The sequence below is a fragment of the Salmo salar genome, chromosome 04 (assembly GCF_965601325.2).
Source record: "Salmo salar chromosome 04, fSalSal1, whole genome shotgun sequence".
NCBI classification, from domain to species: domain Eukaryota; kingdom Metazoa; phylum Chordata; class Actinopteri; order Salmoniformes; family Salmonidae; genus Salmo; species Salmo salar.
The window spans coordinates 4,474,990-4,495,692 of NC_138294.1; the positions used below are offsets into that span (position 1 = coordinate 4,474,990).

Below are 20,703 nucleotides of genomic sequence, written 5' to 3' on the forward strand. Positions count from 1 at the left end.
AGATGGTGTAGTCTCCTCTCTCTGGGGACCCTCGTCCAGATGGTGTAGTCTCACCTCTCTGGGGACCCTCGTCCAGATGGTGTAGTCTCCTCTCTCTGGGGACCCTCGTCCAGATGGTGTAGTCTCCTCTCTCTGGGGACCCTCGTCCAGATGGTGTAGTCTCCTCTCTCTGGGGACCCTCGTCCAGATGGTGTAGTCTCACCTCTCTGGGGACCCTCGTCCAGATGGTGTAGTCTCACCTCTCTGGGGACCCTCGTCCAGATGGTGTAGTCTCCTCTCTCTGGGGACCCTCGTCCAGATGGTGTAGTCTCCTCTCTCTGGGGACCCTCGTCCAGATGGTGTAGTCTCCTCTCTCTGGGGACCCTCGTCCAGATGGTGTAGTCTCCTCTCTCTGGGGACCCTCGTCCAGATGGTGTAGTCTCACCTCTCTGGGGACCCTCGTCCAGATGGTGTAGTCTCCTCTCTCTGGGGACCCTCGTCCAGATGGTGTAGTCTCACCTCTCTGGGGACCCTCGTCCAGATGGTGTAGTCTCACCTCTCTGGGGACCCTCGTCCAGATGGTGTAGTCTCACCTTCCCCTCCTGATGACTGACACTCGGTCGAAGTGAAATTCAAATCCAGTCTGTTACATTTCGTATTTCTTCTCCCCTTCAGGTCAGTCTCACATGGCTGCATTTATCAGGAGCAGACTGGAGTTATATATACATTTAAGAGTTTTTTTTGGTGAAGCTAGTAATTTAGGTTGAGCAAAAAGCAGTTTAATTTCTATAACGGAGAATAGATAACGTTTTATTGTAGTTAACCGACCCAAACTCCGGACTAGGTTCTTACTGCAGTATTACCATGGTTACACTGACCGACCCAAACTCGGACTAGGTTCTACAGCAGTATTACCATGGTTACACTGACCGACCCAAACTCGGACTAGGTTCTACTATATATCTTTAAAAAATAAAAAATACTTGAACAGAAATCAGTCGGTTATTTTATGCTTACATCGATTGGACTATAAATTATAAATGTTTAATTATTGTCGTGAAGCGTTTAGTGTTGCTGCTCGGAAATCGTTTTTCTTTCTACATTTTGTTTCAGGTCTGTGATTTTTATTTTTTAAATATTTTTTTTGATTGATTCTGTTTAAAAAAATAAATTAAAAAAATATGTAAAGAGGCACTTTGATGCAATGTGAAACGTGTTGTTCTGTTCTAAATGCATGAGTCGGCGATTTTAAATGTAATATTAATAATTGTATTTATTGTCTCCAGTACTTGCCACATTTAGACCACTAGGAGGTGATGTTGACTGAATCGGGGAAGAAGCTGGTACTCTCGCAGTACTTCAGTAGTATTTTAAAGTATTTTTACTTGTGTTTTTTTTTTGGGGGGGGTATCTGTACTTTAAACTATTTTATATTTTGGACAACTTTTACTTCACTACATTCCTCAAGAAAATAATGTAATTTGTACTCCGTACATTTTCTCTGACACACAAAAGTACTCTACATTTTAAATCGAATCAAATCACATTTATTGGTCACATAACACATGGTTAGCAGGTGTTAATTGGTCACATGGTTAGCAGGTGTTAATTGGTCACATGGTTAGCAGATGATAATTGCGAGTGTAGTGAAATGCTTGTGCTTCTAGTTCCGACTGTGCAGTAATATCTAACAAGTAATCTAACAATTCCACAACAACTACATATAAATATATGTATGAAATGTATGTATTCACTACTGTAAGTCTCTCTGGATAAGAGCGTCTGCTAAATGACTAAAACTACCTTGTACACACACAAGTGTAAAGGAATGAATGAGAATATGTACAATATAAATATATGGATGAGCGATGGCCGAACGGCATAGGCAAGATGCAGTAGATGGTATAGAGTACAGTATAATACATATGAGATGAGTAATGTAGGGTATGAAAACATATAAAGTGGCACCTATAATGTTTATTAGCAGGACAGGAAAATGGTCCGATTCACACACTCATCACGAATCCGTGGTTATCTCTGCCTGTGATCTGGCGGACTCATTAAACACAGCTGCATTGTTTGTAAATGATGTCAGAGTGTTGTCAGTGTGCCTCTGGCTATCTGGAAATACACATAGAGAAATGTGACGTCTGCTTTGCTTAATATAAGGAATTTGAAATTATTTATACTTTTACTTTTGATACTTAAGTATATTTTTTTTAAATGACAGATTTTTTTATTTAACGAGGCAAGTCAGTTAAGAACAAATTCTTATTTACAATGACGGTGTTACCGGGGGAACAGTGGGGTTTAACTGCCTTGTTCAGGGGGCAGAACGACAGATTTTATTTTGTCAGCTCGGGGATTCGATCTTGCAACCTTTCGGTTACTGGTCCAATACTCGAACCACTAGGCTACCTGCCTCCTCTAACCACTAGGCTACCTGCCTCCTCCTCTAACCACTAGGCTACCTGCCTCCTCCTCTAACCACTAGGCTACCTGCCTCCTCCTCTAACCACTAGGCTACCTGCCTCCTCCTCTAACCACTAGGCTACCTGCCTCCTCCTCTAACCACTAGGCTACCTGCCTCCTCTAACCACTAGGCTACCTGCCTCCTCCTCTAACCACTAGGCTACCTGCCTCCTCCTCTAACCACTAGGCTACCTGCCTCCTCCTCTAACCACTAGGCTACCCGCCTCCTCCTCTAACCACTAGGCTACCTGCCTCCTCCTCTAACCACTAGGCTACCTGCCTCCTCCTCTAACCACTAGGCTACCTGCCTCCTCCTCTAACCACTAGGCTACCTGCCGCCCCGTATTAGTGTTGTTGACTGTTCTGGTGGGTTCGTGTTGTTGACCATCTGTTCGTGTTGTTGACCATCTGTTCGTGTTGTTGACCATCTGTTAGTGTTGTTGACCATCTGTTCGTGTTGTTGACCATCTGTTCGTGTTGTTGACCATCTGTTCGTGTTGTTGACCATCTGTTCGTGTTGTTGACCATCTGTTCGTGTTGTTGACCATCTGTTAGTGTTGTTGACCATCTGTTCGTGTTGTTGACAGTCTGTTCGTGTTGTTGACCATCTGTTCGTGTTGTTGACCATCTGTTCTGGTGGGTTAGTGTTGTTGACCATCTGTTCGTGTTGTTGACCATCTGTTCGTGTTGTTGACCATCTGTTCGTGTTGTTGACCATCTGTTCGTGTTGTTGACAGTCTGTTCGTGTTGTTGACCATCTGTTCGTGTTGTTGACAGTCTGTTCGTGTTGTTGACCATCTGTTAGTGTTGTTGACCATCTGTTAGTGTTGTTGACCATCTGTTCGTGTTGTTGACCATCTGTTCGTGTTGTTGACAGTCTGTTCGTGTTGTTGACCATCTGTTAGTGTTGTTGACCATCTGTTAGTGTTGTTGACCATCTGTTCGTGTTGTTGACCATCTGTTCGTGTTGTTGACCATCTGTTCGTGTTGTTGACAGTCTGTTCGTGTTGTTGACAGTCTGTTCGTGTTGTTGACAGTCTGTTCGTGTTGTTGACCATCTGTTAGTGTTGTTGACCATCTGTTCGTGTTGTTGACCATCTGTTCGTGTTGTTGACCATCTGTTCGTGTTGTTGACCATCTGTTCGTGGTGTTGACCTTCTGTTCGTGTTGTTGACCATCTGTTCGTGTTGTTGACCATCTGTTCGTGGTGTTGACCTTCTGTTCGTGTTGTTGACCATCTGTTCGTGTTGTTGACCATCTGTTCGTGTTGTTGACAGTCTGTTAGTGTTGTTGACCGTCTGTTCGTGTTGTTGACCGTTTGTTCGTGTTGTTGACAGTCTGTTAGTGTTGTTGACCATCTGTTCGTGTTGTTGACCATCTGTTCTGGTGGGTTAGTGTTGTTGACAGTCTGTTCATGTTGTTGACCATCTGTTCGTGTTGTTGACCATCTGTTCTGGTGGGTTAGTGTTGTTGACCATCTGTTCGTGTTGTTGACAGTCTGTTAGTGTTGTTGACCATCTGTTCGTGTTGTTGACCATCTGTTCGTGTTGTTGACCGTCTGTTCGTGTTCTTGACCTTCTGTTCGTGTTGTTGACCGTCTGTTCGTGTTGTTGACAGTCTGTTAGTGTTGTTGACCGTCTGTTCGTGTTGTTGACAGTCTGTTAGTGTTGTTGACCATCTGTTCGTGTTGTTGACAGTCTGTTAGTGTTGTTGACCATCTGTTAGTGTTGTTGACCATCTGTTAGTGTTGTTGACCATCTGTTCGTGTTGTTGACAGTCTGTTAGTGTTGTTGACCATCTGTTAGTGTTGTTGACCATCTGTTCGTGTTGTTGACCATCTGTTCGTGTTGTTGACCATCTGTTCGTGTTGTTGACCATCTGTTCGTGTTGTTGACCATCTGTTAGTGTTGTTGACCATCTGTTCGTGTTGTTGACCATCTGTTAGTGTTGTTGACCATCTGTTCGTGTTGTTGACAGTCTGTTAGTGTTGTTGACCATCTGTTCGTGTTGTTGACCAGTCTGTTCGTGTTGTTGACCATCTGTTAGTGTAGTTGACCATCTGTTCGTGTTGTTGACCATCTGTTCGTGTTGTTGACCATCTGTTCGTGTTGTTGACAGTCTGTTCGTGTTGTTGACCATCTGTTCGTGTTGTTGACAGTCTGTTCGTGTTGTTGACCATCTGTTAGTGTTGTTGACCATCTGTTAGTGTTGTTGACCATCTGTTCGTGTTGTTGACCATCTGTTCGTGTTGTTGACAGTCTGTTCGTGTTGTTGACCATCTGTTAGTGTAGTTGACCATCTGTTCGTGTTGTTGACCATCTGTTCGTGTTGTTGACCATCTGTTCGTGTTGTTGACAGTCTGTTCGTGTTGTTGACCATCTGTTAGTGTTGTTGACAGTCTGTTCGTGTTGTTGACCGTCTGTTCGTGTTGTTGACCATCTGTTCTGGTGGGTTAGTGTTGTTGACCATCTGTTCGTGTTGTTGACCATCTGTTCGTGTTGTTGACCATCTGTTCGTGTTGTTGACCATCTGTTCGTGTTGTTGACAGTCTGTTCGTGTTGTTGACCATCTGTTCGTGTTGTTGACAGTCTGTTCGTGTTGTTGACCATCTGTTAGTGTTGTTGACCATCTGTTAGTGTTGTTGACCATCTGTTCGTGTTGTTGACCATCTGTTCGTGTTGTTGACAGTCTGTTCGTGTTGTTGACCATCTGTTAGTGTTGTTGACCATCTGTTAGTGTTGTTGACCATCTGTTCGTGTTGTTGACCATCTGTTCGTGTTGTTGACAGTCTGTTCGTGTTGTTGACAGTCTGTTCGTGTTGTTGACAGTCTGTTCGTGTTGTTGACCATCTGTTAGTGTTGTTGACCATCTGTTCATGTTGTTGACCATCTGTTCGTGTTGTTGACCATCTGTTCGTGTTGTTGACCATCTGTTCGTGGTGTTGACCTTCTGTTCGTGTTGTTGACCATCTGTTCGTGTTGTTGACCATCTGTTCGTGGTGTTGACCTTCTGTTCGTGTTGTTGACCATCTGTTCGTGTTGTTGACCATCTGTTCGTGTTGTTGACATCTGTTCGTGTTGTTGACAGTCTGTTAGTGTTGTTGACCGTCTGTTCGTGTTGTTGACCGTTTGTTCGTGTTGTTGACAGTCTGTTAGTGTTGTTGACCATCTGTTCGTGTTGTTGACCATCTGTTCTGGTGGGTTAGTGTTGTTGACAGTCTGTTCATGTTGTTGACCATCTGTTCGTGTTGTTGACCATCTGTTCTGGTGGGTTAGTGTTGTTGACCATCTGTTCGTGTTGTTGACAGTCTGTTAGTGTTGTTGACCATCTGTTCGTGTTGTTGACCATCTGTTCGTGTTGTTGACCGTCTGTTCGTGTTCTTGACCTTCTGTTCGTGTTGTTGACCGTCTGTTCGTGTTGTTGACAGTCTGTTAGTGTTGTTGACCGTCTGTTCGTGTTGTTGACAGTCTGTTAGTGTTGTTGACCATCTGTTCGTGTTGTTGACAGTCTGTTAGTGTTGTTGACCATCTGTTAGTGTTGTTGACCATCTGTTAGTGTTGTTGACCATCTGTTCGTGTTGTTGACCATCTGTTCGTGTTGTTGACATCTGTTAGTGTTGTTGACCATCTGTTAGTGTTGTTGACCATCTGTTCGTGTTGTTGACCATCTGTTCGTGTTGTTGACCATCTGTTCGTGTTGTTGACCATCTGTTCGTGTTGTTGACCATCTGTTAGTGTTGTTGACCATCTGTTCGTGTTGTTGACCATCTGTTAGTGTTGTTGACCATCTGTTCGTGTTGTTGACCATCTGTTCGTGTTGTTGACCATCTGTTCGTGTTGTTGACCATCTGTTCGTGTTGTTGACCATCTGTTCGTGTTGTTGACCATCTGTTCGTGTTGTTGACCATCTGTTCGTGTTGTTGACCATCTGTTCGTGTTGTTGACAGTCTGTTCGTGTTGTTGACAGTCTGTTCGTGTTGTTGACAGTCTGTTAGTGTTGTTGACCATCTGTTAGTGTAGTTGACCATCTGTTCGTGTTGTTGACCATCTGTTCGTGTTGTTGACCATCTGTTAGTGTTGTTGACAGTCTGTTCGTGTTGTTGACCGTCTGTTCGTGTTGTTGACCATCTGTTCTGGTGGGTTAGTGTTGTTGACAGTCTGTTCGTGTTGTTGACCAGTCTGTTCGTGTTGTTGACCATCTGTTAGTGTTGTTGACCATCTGTTCGTGTTGTTGACCATCTGTTAGTGTTGTTGACCATCTGTTAGTGTTGTTGACAGTCTGTTCGTGTTGTTGACCATCTGTTAGTGTTGTTGACCATCTGTTCGTGTTGTTGACCATCTGTTAGTGTTGTTGACCATCTGTTCGTGTTGTTGACCATCTGTTAGTGTTGTTGACCATCTGTTCATGTTGTTGACAGTCTGTTAGTGTTGTTGACAGTCTGTTCGTGTTGTTGACCATCTGTTCGTGTTGTTGACCATCTGTTCTGGTGGGTTAGTGTTGTTGACAGTCTGTTAGTGTTGTTGACCATCTGTTAGTGTTGTTGACCATCTGTTCGTGTTGTTGACCATCTGTTCGTGTTGTTGACCATCTGTTAGTGTTGTTGACCATCTGTTCGTGTTGTTGACCATCTGTTAGTGTTGTTGACCATCTGTTCGTGTTGTTGACCATCTGTTAGTGTTGTTGACCATCTGTTCGTGTTGTTGACCATCTGTTAGTGTTGTTGACCATCTGTTCAGTGTTGTTGACCATCTGTTAGTGTTGTTGACCATCTGTTCGTGTTGTTGACCATCTGTTCGTGTTGTTGACCATCTGTTCGGTGGGTTAGTGTTGTTGACCATCTGTTAGTGTTGTTGACCATCTGTTAGTGTTGTTGACCATCTGTTCGTGTTGTTGACCATCTGTTCGTGTTGTTGACCATCTGTTAGTGTTGTTGACCATCTGTTCGTGTTGTTGACCATCTGTTCGTGTTGTTGACCATCTGTTCTGGTGGGTTAGTGTTGTTGACAGTCTGTTCGTGTTGTTGACAGTCTGTTCGTGTTGTTGACCATCTGTTAGTGTTGTTGACCATCTGTTCGTGTTGTTGACCATCTGTTAGTGTTGTTGACCATCTGTTAGTGTTGTTGACAGTCTGTTCGTGTTGTTGACCATCTGTTAGTGTTGTTGACCATCTGTTCGTGTTGTTGACCATCTGTTAGTGTTGTTGACCATCTGTTCGTGTTGTTGACCATCTGTTAGTGTTGTTGACCATCTGTTCGTGTTGTTGACCATCTGTTAGTGTTGTTGACCAGTCTGTTCGTGTTGTTGACCATCTGTTCGTGTTGTTGACCATCTGTTCGTGTTGTTGACCATCTGTTAGTGTTGTTGACCATCTGTTGTGTTGTTGACCATCTGTTAGTGTTGTTGACCATCTGTTAGTGTTGTTGACCATCTGTTCGTGTTGTTGACCATCTGTTAGTGTTGTTGACCATCTGTTCGTGTTGTTGACCATCTGTTAGTGTTGTTGACCATCTGTTCGTGTTGTTGACCATCTGTTCGTGTTGTTGACCATCTGTTAGTGTTGTTGACCATCTGTTCGTGTTGTTGACCATCTGTTAGTGTTGTTGACCATCTGTTAGTGTTGTTGACCATCTGTTCGTGTTGTTGACCATCTGTTAGTGTTGTTGACCATCTGTTCGTGTTGTTGACCATCTGTTAGTGTTGTTGACCATCTGTTAGTGTTGTTGACCATCTGTTAGTGTTGTTGACCATCTGTTCGTGTTGTTGACCATCTGTTCGTGTTGTTGACCATCTGTTAGTGTTGTTGACCATCTGTTCGTGTTGTTGACCATCTGTTAGTGTTGTTGACCATCTGTTCGTGTTGTTGACCATCTGTTCGTGTTGTTGACCATCTGTTCGTGTTGTTGACCATCTGTTAGTGTTGTTGACCATCTGTTAGTGTTGTTGACCATCTGTTAGTGTTGTTGACCATCTGTTCGTGTTGTTGACCATCTGTTCGTGTTGTTGACCATCTGTTCGTGTTGTTGACCATCTGTTCTGGTGGGTTAGTGTTGTTGACCATCTGTTAGTGTTGTTGACCATCTGTTCGTGTTGTTGACCATCTGTTAGTGTTGTTGACCATCTGTTAGTGTTGTTGACCATCTGTTAGTGTTGTTGACCATCTGTTAGTGTTGTTGACCATCTGTTAGTGTTGTTGACCATCTGTTCGTGTTGTTGACCATCTGTTAGTGTTGTTGACCATCTGTTAGTGTTGTTGACCATCTGTTCGTGTTGTTGACCATCTGTTAGTGTTGTTGACCATCTGTTAGTGTTGTTGACCATCTGTTAGTGTTGTTGACCATCTGTTCGTGTTGTTGACCATCTGTTCGTGTTGTTGACCATCTGTTAGTGTTGTTGACCATCTGTTAGTGTTGTTGACCATCTGTTCGTGTTGTTGACCATCTGTTCGTGTTGTTGACCATCTGTTCGTGTTGTTGACCATCTGTTAGTGTTGTTGACCATCTGTTAGTGTTGTTGACCATCTGTTCGTGTTGTTGACCATCTGTTAGTGTTGTTGACCATCTGTTCGTGTTGTTGACCATCTGTTAGTGTTGTTGACCATCTGTTAGTGTTGTTGACCATCTGTTCGTGTTGTTGACCATCTGTTCGTGTTGTTGACCATCTGTTAGTGTTGTTGACCATCTGTTCGTGTTGTTGACCATCTGTTAGTGTTGTTGACCATCTGTTAGTGTTGTTGACCATCTGTTAGTGTTGTTGACCATCTGTTCGTGTTGTTGACCATCTGTTCGTGTTGTTGACCATCTGTTAGTGTTGTTGACCATCTGTTAGTGTTGTTGACCATCTGTTCGTGTTGTTGACCATCTGTTCGTGTTGTTGACCATCTGTTAGTGTTGTTGACCATCTGTTCGTGTTGTTGACCATCTGTTAGTGTTGTTGACCATCTGTTAGTGTTGTTGACCATCTGTTCGTGTTGTTGACCATCTGTTAGTGTTGTTGACCATCTGTTAGTGTTGTTGACCATCTGTTAGTGTTGTTGACCATCTGTTAGTGTTGTTGACCATCTGTTAGTGTTGTTGACCATCTGTTCGTGTTGTTGACCATCTGTTCGTGTTGTTGACCATCTGTTCGTGTTGTTGACCATCTGTTAGTGTTGTTGACCATCTGTTAGTGTTGTTGACCATCTGTTCGTGTTGTTGACCATCTGTTCGTGTTGTTGACCATCTGTTCGTGTTGTTGACCATCTGTTCGTGTTGTTGACCATCTGTTAGTGTTGTTGACCATCTGTTAGTGTTGTTGACCATCTGTTAGTGTTGTTGGCCCTCTGTTCGTGTTGTTGACCATCTGTTCGTGTTGTTGACCATCTGTTCGTGTTGTTGACCATCTGTTCGTGTTGTTGACCATCTGTTAGTGTTGTTGACCATCTGTTCGTGTTGTTGACCATCTGTTGGTGTTGTTGACCATCTGTTCTGGTGGGTTAGTGTTGTTGACATCTGTTCGTGTTGTTGACAGTCTGTTAGTGTTGTTGACAGTTAATAAACCGGTTCTGTTGAACAGACAGACTTCTGGTCATTGTTTCTGTGGTGTTTATGAATCTTCATATGAATGAGTCCTTCGGTTTAGTTTGTGAATTTAATGAAATGGTTCCTTTTTTTAATTAAATAAAGATTTGTTTTTTTCCTATCCCCTGTCTATCTCTAGCTCCCTGTTGCCCACGGTTACGGATGAGCCCCAGAGGGAAGCAGAGGACGCTGGGATGCCCGATGCCCCAAGTGGGAGGAGCTCTGCTCTGGAGGCGGTCCGCTCCTCTTTATGCCCCGCCCATCGCTCTCTGCTCCAGCGAATCCTGAGGCTCGCCCACCAGCAGCACCGTCTATCGTTGGCCTACAGGGACGCACATCGCCGTCTCGTCCCGCCCCCAGACCCTCTCTGCGGCCACCTGGTGGCCAAACAACAGGACGACACTTCCTCTCCTCCTCCTCCTCCTTCTTTTACTGACTGTTGGAGCCGTAGTGCCACCGGAGCCACTCGTCAGCAGACTGACTGGAAGACACCAGGCGGTCCAGGCTGTTGCTGTGTGCAGCGCTGCAGGCTGCCTCCTGTCTGTTTCTGTCTTCAGAGCCTCCACTGCCTGTCCTGCCAGAGCCTATCCCTGGGACACATTACCACTGGGGTTCGCTCTTCCTCTTCTCTCTGCACTTTCACCTCCTCCCCTTCTCTTTCATCCTCCGCTCTGTACCCTAACCCCTCGGTCTGTCCCGTGGCCTCTGTCTGTTGCTCCCACCCCCAGCCCTGCTCCAACCCTCACCCTCACCCCCAGCCCTGCTCCAACCCCCACCCTCACCCCCAGCCCTGCGCCTCCTGCTGCTCAGAACACACCTACCTGGCCCCGGTCAGACGCACAGCCCAGGGAGGAGGAGGAAGAGCGGGAGGAGGAAGCGAGTGCCCTGTCCTCAAGAGAGAGCCATCCCGCACCCCCTCTCCTCCCCCTCTCTCCCCCATCCCCTCAGACATGGACGGAAAGGAGGAAGACAAGCCTCCCTCTCTTCTGCTGCAGCAGCAGCAGCAGCAGGAGGGGGAAAAAGAGGAGGAGGCTGGGTGTGGTGGGGAGGTGGGCGAGGACAGGGAGCAGCAGGACCTGGTGGAGCGATTCAGTGACAAACTAAAAACAATCAGACCCCAGGAGAAGGATCCCCACCTGACGACCTCGGCCAATCGGCACGTGGCAGAGTCCCGGGCCGACGCCCACCTGAGTGAGATCATCACCACCGTTCTGAACACGGGCGGCGGCGGCGGCGACTACAGCCTAAACGACATGTTGCATCACCACGACAACGACGAGAGCCGGCCACCTCGGACACGTTCCCGGCGGCGACAGGAGGCCCTGGCTGCCATGACGACTTTGCCCGACCAGTCGTCCACCCGGCGCCAGACCGTGCTAATCAAACGGGAGCTGGCCAGGCTGAACCAATCGCTGGGCAGGAGGCTGTCGCTAGGGAAGAACAAGAGCCGCAGTGCCAAGCCCTTTTCTACCTGCTCCTCACCTGAACCAACCCCTGTTACAGCCGAGATGGACAGAATCACAGAGGAGGGGGGAGAGACGGGTAGAGTGGAGGAGGGAGGGACGGAGAGGGTGAAGGAGGGAGAGACGGAGAGGGTGAAGGAGGGAGAGACGGAGAGGGTGAAGGAGGGAGGGACGGAGAGGGTGAAGGAGGGAGAGACGGAGAGGGTGAAGGAGGGAGAGACGGAGAGGGTGAAGGAGGGAGGGACGGAGAGGGTGAAGGAGGGAGAGACGGAGAGGGTGAAGGAGGGAGAGACGGAGAGGGTGAAGGAGGGAGGGACGGAGAGGGTGAAGGAGGGAGGGACGGAGAGGGTGAAGGAGGGAGAGACGGGTAGAGTGGAGGAGGGAGAGACGGAGAGGGTGAAGGAGGGAGGGACGGAGAGGGTGAAGGAGGGAGGGACGGAGAGGGTGAAGGAGGGAGAGACGGAGAGGGTGACAGCAGAGGAGGCAGGTCCAGTGAGAGTTACGAAGGATATAGTGGGCGTGAAGGAGGAGATGGAGAAACCCCCAGTCCTCTCCTCTACACAACAGAGTCACCCGCAGGAGGACCAACACAAACCAGAGAGCTGGAACATCACCTGTCAGGACAGCAGTAGGAATGACCTCCCAGAGAAGAGGAGGAGACAGGAGGAGTCACCAGGTAGTACCAGCAGCACCTGTCTTCCTGAGAGGAGTAGAGAGGAAGAGGAGGAGACAGCAGAAACAGCAGGCTGCAGCAAGGACAGTAGCAGAGTGTCAGCCAGGAATAGCCCTTCCCACCCCTGCAGAACCGGGAGAGGCAAGAGGTCCCAGCCAGGCAGCAGCAGCAAGGTGGTGGTGGTGAGGAGGAGCAGCGAGGCTGGGAGGTCCAGGAGGAATATCGTCCCTCCCCAGCGGTTCTCCTCCTACGTCACAGAGCCCAGGATGATGTATTCTGCTGCCTGTTTCTCAGAGAGAATCTTCTCCGCCCAGAGGACGCCAAAGGATCGGCCACCACTAAATGCCCCCAACACCAATCACACAGACTCCCAATCCTCGGCCACAGACACGGCTGAGGGGTTGGGCGAAGCAAGAGAAGAAGAATTACCGCTGGCATCCAGTCCTGAGGTTGTCAGTCAGGAGAGGAGAGGAGACAGAGGCTGTAGATCAACAGCAGGAGGTCAGAGTTCAGACCGTGAGTCACAGAGACGAGGTCAGGTGATTCCCGTCACTGCATCTTCCTCTGAGCAGCAGAGTCCCCGTAAACACCGCTCCCGGAACAGGGCAGATGTTAGGCTCAGAGCAGCCAAACCTTTTGGGCGCTTACGCTCCTCCCCAGCCCAACCCCAGGGTCAGCACCCAGACTCCCGGTCCCAACCAGCGAGCCCTCAGACAGCCTTCAGGTCAGAGGGTGAGGTCCACACAGAGCAATCTCAGTACACCAGCCCTATCAAGCTGATGTTTGTGTCTGCAGTAGTGGGTGAAGAGGGGGTGAGGTACACCCTGAAGGCGGCTGCACCAGGATCCAGCTGGCATGGACAGGAGACCTTTGACCCCTGTGAGGAGTCATCGTGGGCTGGAAGTCCAGAGAAGACCCCAGAGAAGACTCACAATCCACCTAAAACCAGGAGTCCCCCCCAGACCAGGAGTCCCCCCCAGACCAGGAGTCCCCCCCAGCTTAAAACCAGGAGTCCGCTTAAAACCAGGAGTCCACCCAAGAACACCGTATCGTCATCACCAAAGCTGTGTGGAACGACGAGAGGAGAGGGGGGTAGCCCGCCAAAACGTTCCCCCGGATCCCAGAACGGAGATGGCCCGCCTCCTTTTCGTGAAACCACCCCCACGAAGAGACGTCCGGGACGTCCCAAGAAGCTGGGCCCCCAGCTGGAGAAGAGGGCCAAGAGGCCGATCGGCCGCCCGCCCAAGCAAAGGGGTGTAGAGCCGAGCTGTGGCTCCAGGCAGGGGGGTCAGGACCGGTCCGGTGGAGTTCCCTTAGGCTGCAGTACCGGGGAGGTGGGCAACGAGGAGAGAGACCCAGCCAACAGGAACCTGAAGATCACCGTGGTGTACGGACGCTCCCACAGGACCAAGAGGACCGTGTCGGAGGAGGCTGCTTGTCTCCAGGCTACAGAGCAGCTGATGGATCTGAACTTTGTCAGACCGGTGAAGGAGAAGAGGTTCGCTCCCCACGCCAGCAACAGCAGCAACATTATCAAGTGCCAGAAGCTGCAGTGTACCGCGGCCATGCGTCGTCCAGGGAGACCCGCCAAGGTCAAGATCTCCGGAATCTCCGTTACCGTCACCACCAGGTCGCCGGGGAAACGCAAGATCCACATGAACCGGGACGCAGCCAGGAAATCTCCGGAGAAGCTCTGTCAGTGGAAAGCCCTCCTTCCTGAACCCCAGCCTTCCAAAGAGCCCAGGAAAATCAGCAGCACACCATCTAGTGACGACGACACTCGGATGCAGACCGAGAGAACGACAGAGTCCAAGGATGGAGAGAGGGAGCGACAGACCCAGACTCCTCCTCTGTTGGCGGTGCGTCACTCTGTGAGGGTGAGGAAGCCTTCAGTGTACCTGCTTCACTCTGTAGCCACCTCCACCTCTAGGTCCCTGAGCCACAGTACCGCCCTGCTGCGCCGATCCAGACAGCTACTGATCAACAGGGCCAGCAGCAAGGGCAGCCATCGCAGGAGGAAGGAGGAGGGAGGAGAGGACACCCCAGGGCAGGAGGAGCTGCTGTCTGGGAAGGAGGAGAGGAAGAGCGAGGGAAGAGGAGGGCTGTTGTGTGAGGACCTGAGCCAGGTGGCGGGGGTTTCGGTAGACTCCATTTTCCCGGCCAGCTCCAGCGAGGCGTTGAGGTGGTGGCCCGTCTCCTCCGACCAGGACAGCCTGAACCAAGAGCTGGCTCGCAGGATCCGCCTCATATCCCACAGCTGGGTCACTTCCGCAGCCACTACCACCCACACCACCAGGACGGGGACGATCACGTCCGCCAAGCAGAAACTCGACGATGACTCTTTGTCCTCCTGGAAGCCAGAGGTTGGGTCGGCGGTGCGGCTGCTGTTTGACCAGCGCTGCAGCGTGGAGAGGCTGGCATCCTGGTTCATGCAGACCACTGAGACTCAGTCTCTGGGCATTGTGAAGAAGACCAGCTCCCGAAACCCCTATGAGCTCCTTCACTACCCCCGGACCGCCAGCAGGGGGAGCGTCTTTCCCAGCCCGCAGACCATGCGACTACGCAAACACATCAAGAAGTTTGCCAAAGCTGTGCCGAAGAGCCCCGCCCAGCTCCGTCTAGCCCAGGAACGGCTCCGACGTGGAAAAGAGCTGAATGCCAGGCGGCGTCTGTTCACTGCGAGGCCGGCGTCAGGCGGGCTGCGTCTCAGAGCTCCATGGAGGAAGATCAGGGCCCTCGGGACGTACAGAACCACTCTGCTCAGAGTCAGAGAAAAGTTCCTCACCTGGACCCTCAGAGCCAAGCGGCCCAACAGGCTGAGGTACAACCAGGCGATCTGGAGGAGAAGCCTGGTGGAGGTAGGCAATTCACCTGACCAGGTCTGCCCTTCTGCTCAGCCCAGGGAGGAGCTCACCTCTTCTCCACATCACCACTGTCTACCTGCCTCCTCGGACACCAGTCAGCCCTGCAGCCCCGACCAGCTGACAGGCCTCACCAAACAGCAGCGTCTCAGCTCTAAAGCCTGGAGTCCAGAGACTCTGAAGGAGTGTTGCGTGTTTCTCAAGAAGATCAACTCCCCCGACACAGAGTCCACCGTTGAGGACGAGTGGGACGTCTGCACCGTCAATCTAGACGACACATACTGCCCCGACGAGACCAGACAGGAGGAGAGGAGGGACGAGTACGACAAAGCTGTGAAAACTGAGAGAAGGAAGAGGAGAGTTCCCTGGAAGGAGTCTAGCGGTTCGCCGCAGGAGGCGATGGTTCAGGAGCACAACCGGGTCCGAGCCGGGAACAGGAGAGGCAAACAGAAAAATTCAGGGAAAGCCACGAGCCAATCACCGACCCCGCCACCGCCAACGAAAGCCACGAGCCAATCACCGACCCCGCCGCCAACGAAAGCCACGAGCCAATCACCGACCCCGCCGCCAACGAAAGTCACGAGCCAATCACCGACCCCGCCTCCAACGAAAGCCACGAGCCAATCACCGACCCCGCCGCCAACGAAAGTCATGAGAAAATCGCGTGGGAGGGGCCTGACCGGGCCGCGGTGGCGTGACTTTATACTGGGTAATGACTTTAACTTCCTGTTGTTTCCTGTACATTCTGACAGTCACGTAGCCGATTTTAGTATAGAAATACCCTTAAATCTGGCTCCGTATGTTGTACAGGTACAAATCCATTGTTTTTAATCGCAAACATTCTACTCTCCCCTCATCTCTGCAGGAACCTGACTGTCCCCCCCCCCCCCTCCGTCCCGTCTCCACGGTGACCGTGTTGTAACCGTATTGGGGACGCTCCTCCCTCCGTCTCCAACGGTGACCGGCGTGTAAACAACCATGGTGCCTTCAAGACTGTCCCTCGGGTATTATGTAGCAGAAGGATAAAAAGTTTTAACCAAGAAAGAAGCTTGACGTTGCACTATTTTTAAACTATTCAGTCCCGTGTCCCCCTCCTCCCCCCTCCTCCTCCGTCCCACTGCTTTAAAAACACAAAAAACCAAACTGTGGATAGATTTGTACAGAATGTTTGTTTTAAACTTTGACACAAACTTTTAACTTTCTTCTTCTGTATTGTCTGATACAACTACCAACCCGTCAAGTTCTGTTGTAATGAGCCTGGATTGCCCGTTGGGAGAGTACACATTCAGACTTCAACTCTTGAGTCTTCATCTCCAATGGCACCCTATTCCCTATATATATATATATATATAGGGCACTATTTTAGACCAGGGCCATATAATGTTCAGGTCAAAAGTAGTGCACTGTATAGGGAATAGGGTGCCATAGGGCTCTGGTCTAAAGTAGTGCACTATATAGGGAATAGGGTACCATAGGGCTCTGGTATAAAGTAGTGCACTATATAGGGAATAGGGTGCCCTTTGGGTCTGATTCTCTCTTCCCTGATGTGTGTGCACTTCCTGTCATGGATTTATAAACATTATAAGTGTAAACATCAGCTTGGAAGGGAGGGAGTAGCCACCATGTTACTAACGCGAGTCCACGTTAGATCCATGACGGAGGGACACTTCGGTGTGGTTAAGGTGGAAGAACTGAATTAGGTTTTTAGTATGCTTTGCCACGGCAGCCATTTTGTATGAAGGTTAATGTGTGTCTGTTGCATTATAGAAGCAGCAGCGCCATGATTCCCCCCCCATCCCCTCCCCCCCATCCCCTCCCCCCCATCCCCTCCCCCCCATCCCCTCCCCCCCATCCCCTCCTCCCCATCCCCTCCCCCCCATCCCCTCCCCCCCATCCCCTCCTCCCCATCCCCTCCCCCCCATCCCCTCCCCCCCATCCCCTCCTCCCATCCCCTCCCCCCCATCCCCTCCTCCCCATCCCCTCCCCCCCCATCCCCTCCCTCCCATCCCCTCCCCCCCCATCCCCTCCCCCCCATCCCCTCCCCCCCATCCCCTCCTCCCCATCCCCTCCCCCCCATCCCCTCCCCCCACATCCCCTCCCCCCATCCCCTCCCCCCCATCCCCTCCCTCCCCATCCCCTCCCCCCCATCCCCTCCTCCCATCCCCTACTCCCATCCCCTCCCCCCCATCCCCTCCTCCCATCCCCTCCCCCCCATCCCCTCCCTCCCATCCCCTCCCCCCATCCCCCCTCCCATCCCCTCCCTCCCATCCCCTCCCTCCCATCCCCTCCCCCCCATCCCCTCCCCCCCCATCCCCTCCCCCCCATCCCCTCCCTCCCATCCCCTCCCTCCCATCCCCTCCCCCCCATCCCCTCCCTCCCATCCCCTCCCTCCCATCCCCTCCCTCCCATCCCCTCCCCCTTACAAAACAACATACCTCATGATCTAACAAATCAACCAGCAGACTGGAGCTGGACCGGGCCGTAGTCACGGCCCCCTAAATAACAACATATCCCCTATAGTTTTAATTAAACTCATTACACGGAGGGGTCGAGTGTCTGCAGTCTTTTTTTCCTTCCTGATTTTAATTAAAAAAGGTCACTAATTAGTAACGAACTCCCCCCCCCCTTTTCACCTGGTTGCCACGGTCTTTTAATTGAAAGGTCGAACACTAGGGCCCTGCATGGAATCAGTTTGAATCCCCCTTCCTGCCCTATTTAGTGCACTACCAGAGCGGCTCCGGTCCAAAAGTAGCACACTATATAGAGAACAAGGTGCGATTTGTGACTTTTAAAACCCTACTACTTCATATTGACTGTGTCCAGAAGCTACGGGTTCATCTCTAAGGGACACTGTATCCTCAACGTAGTACACTACTTTTGGACCGTTGTGTAGTCGAGAATGTTTTTTTTTTAAACTTTGGGCCGGGGGATTTATCTTCTAGCGTGCTTGACATTTTTAAAGCTAATGTGATCTGTGCTAACGGGGTAACGTTGCCTTTTTAAATCCTGGCCTTTATTGTCTTTTTAAAACAATGTTGTTGTTGTTGTTGTTGTTGTTGTTGTTGATATTTGGGCTTTTCTGTCTGTCTGTTTTAAGTTTTCACCCAGAGCATTAATGAATAAAACGTGAATGAGATCAGACCTGCTTGTTGTGTGTGAACGTTAAATCAGACCTTATTAACCCTGTACCCCCCCCCCAGAGGTTATTAACCCTGTACCCCCCCAGAGGTTATTAACCCTGTACCCCCCCCAGAGGTTATTAACCCTGTACCCCACCCCAGAGGTTATTAACCCTGTACACCCCCAGAGGTTATTAACCCTGTACACCCCCCCCAGAGGTTATTAACCCTGTACCCCCCCCAGAGGTTATTAACCCTGTACCCCCCCCAGAGGTTATTAACCCTGTACACCCCCCCAGAGGTTATTAACCCTGTACCCCCCCCAGAGGTTATTAACCCTGTACACCCCCCCCAGAGGTTATTAACCCTGTACCCCCCCCCAGAGGTTATTAACCCTGTGCCCCCCCAGACCTTATTAACCCTGTACCCCCCCCAGAGGTTATTAACCCTGTACACCCCCCCAGAGGTTATTAACCCTGTACACCCCCCCAGAGGTTATTAACCCTGTACCCCCCCAGAGGTTATTAACCCTGTACCCCTCCAGAGGTTATTAACCCTGTACACCCCCCCAGAGGTTATTAACCCTGTACCCCCCAGAGGTTATTAACCCTGTACCCCCCAGAGGTTATTAACCCTGTTAACCCCCCCCAGAGGTTATTAACCCTGTACCCCCCCAGACCTTATTAACCCTGTACCCCCCCCAGAGGTTATTAACCCTGTACCCCCCCAGACCTTATTAACCCTGTACCCCCCCCAGAGGTTATTAACCCTGTACCCCCCCCAGAGGTTATTAACCCTGTACCCCCCCAGAGGTTATTAACCCTGTACACCCCCCCCCAGAGGTTATTAACCCTGTGCCCCCCCAGAGGTTATTAACCCTGTACCCCCCCAGAGGTTATTAACCCTGTACACCCCCCAGAGGTTATTAACCCTGTAACCCCCCCAGAGGTTATTAACCCTGTACCCCCCCAGAGGTTATTAACCCTGTACCTACCCCAGACCTTATTAACCCTGTACCCCCCCAGAGGTTATTAACCCTGTACCCCCCCCCAGAGGTTATTAACCCTGTACCCCCCCCAGAGGTTATTAACCCTGTAACCCCCCCAGAGGTTATTAACCCTGTACCCCACCCAGAGGTTATTAACCCTGTACACCCCCAGAGGTTATTAACCCTGTACACCCCCCCCAGAGGTTATTAACCCTGTACCCCCCCCAGAGGTTATTAACCCTGTACCCCCCCCAGAGGTTATTAACCCTGTACACCCCCCCAGAGGTTATTAACCCTGTACCCCCCCAGAGGTTATTAACCCTGTACACCCCCCCCCAGAGGTTATTAACCCTGTACCCCCCCCCCAGAGGTTATTAACCCTGTGCCCCCCCAGACCTTATTAACCCTGTACCCCCCCCAGAGGTTATTAACCCTGTTAACCCCCCCAGAGGTTATTAACCCTGTACACCCCCCCAGAGGTTATTAACCCTGTACCCCCCCAGAGGTTATTAACCCTGTACCCCCCAGAGGTTATTAACCCTGTACACCCCCCCAGAGGTTATTAACCCTGTACCCCCCCCAGACCTTATTAACCCTGTACCCCCCCCCAGAGGTTATTAACCCTGTACCCCCCCCAGACCTTATTAACCCTGTACCCCCCCCAGAGGTTATTAACCCTGTACCCCCCCCAGAGGTTATTAACCCTGTACACCCCCCCAGAGGTTATTAACCCTGTACACCCCCCCAGAGGTTATTAACCCTGTACCCCCCCAGAGGTTATTAACCCTGTACCCCCCCAGAGGTTATTAACCCTGTACACCCCCCAGAGGTTATTAACCCTGTACCCCCCCCAGAGGTTATTAACCCTGTACCCCCCCAGAGGTTATTAACCCTGTACCCCCCCAGAGGTTATTAACCCTGTACCCCCCCCAGAGGTTATTAACCCTGTACCCCCCCAGAGGTTATTAACCCTGTAACCCCCCCAGAGGTTATTAACCCTGTACCCCCCCAGAGGTTATTAACCCTGTACCCCCCCAGAGGTTATTAACCCTGTACCCCCCCCCAGAGGTTATTAACCCTGTACCCCCCCCAGAGGTTATTAACCCTGTACCCCCCCAGAGGTTATTAACCCTGTACCCCCCCCAGAGGTTATTAACCCTGTCACCCCCCCAGAGGTTATTAACCCTGTACACCCCCCCCCCCCAGAGGTTATTAACCCTGTACCCCCCCAGAGGTTATTAACCCTGTACACCCCCCCAGAGGTTATTAACCCTGTAACCCCCCCAGAGGTTATTAACCCTGTACCCCCCCAGAGGTTATTAACCCTGTACCACCCCAGAGGTTATTAACCCTGTACCCCCCCCAGAGGTTATTAACCCTGTACCCCCCCCAGAGGTTATTAACCCTGTACCCCCCCAGAGGTTATTAACCCTGTACCCCCCCCAGAGGTTATTAACCCTGTACCCCCCCAGAGGTTATTAACCCTGTACACCCCCCCAGAGGTTATTAACCCTGTACCCCCCCCAGAGGTTATTAACCCTGTACCCCCCCAGAGGTTATTAACCCTGTACCCCCCCAGAGGTTATTAACCC

The 20,703-nt window shown here is 50.4% G+C and overlaps 1 protein-coding gene across 1 annotated transcript in view; it reads left to right on the forward strand.

Moving 5' to 3' along the window:
* LOC106594557 (uncharacterized) overlaps window positions 1–16,835 on the forward strand; it is a 70,645-nt gene extending 53,810 nt beyond the window's left edge. The window contains exons 7-8 of the mRNA XM_082974020.1: window positions 10,147–15,713; window positions 15,870–16,835. Coding sequence (XP_082830146.1) covers window positions 10,147–15,713; window positions 15,870–15,877 — 5,575 coding nt within the window. The 3' untranslated portion in view covers window positions 15,878–16,835. The remainder of the gene's footprint in view (window positions 1–10,146; window positions 15,714–15,869) is intronic.
* The last annotated feature ends 3,868 nt before the right edge of the window (window positions 16,836–20,703 follow it).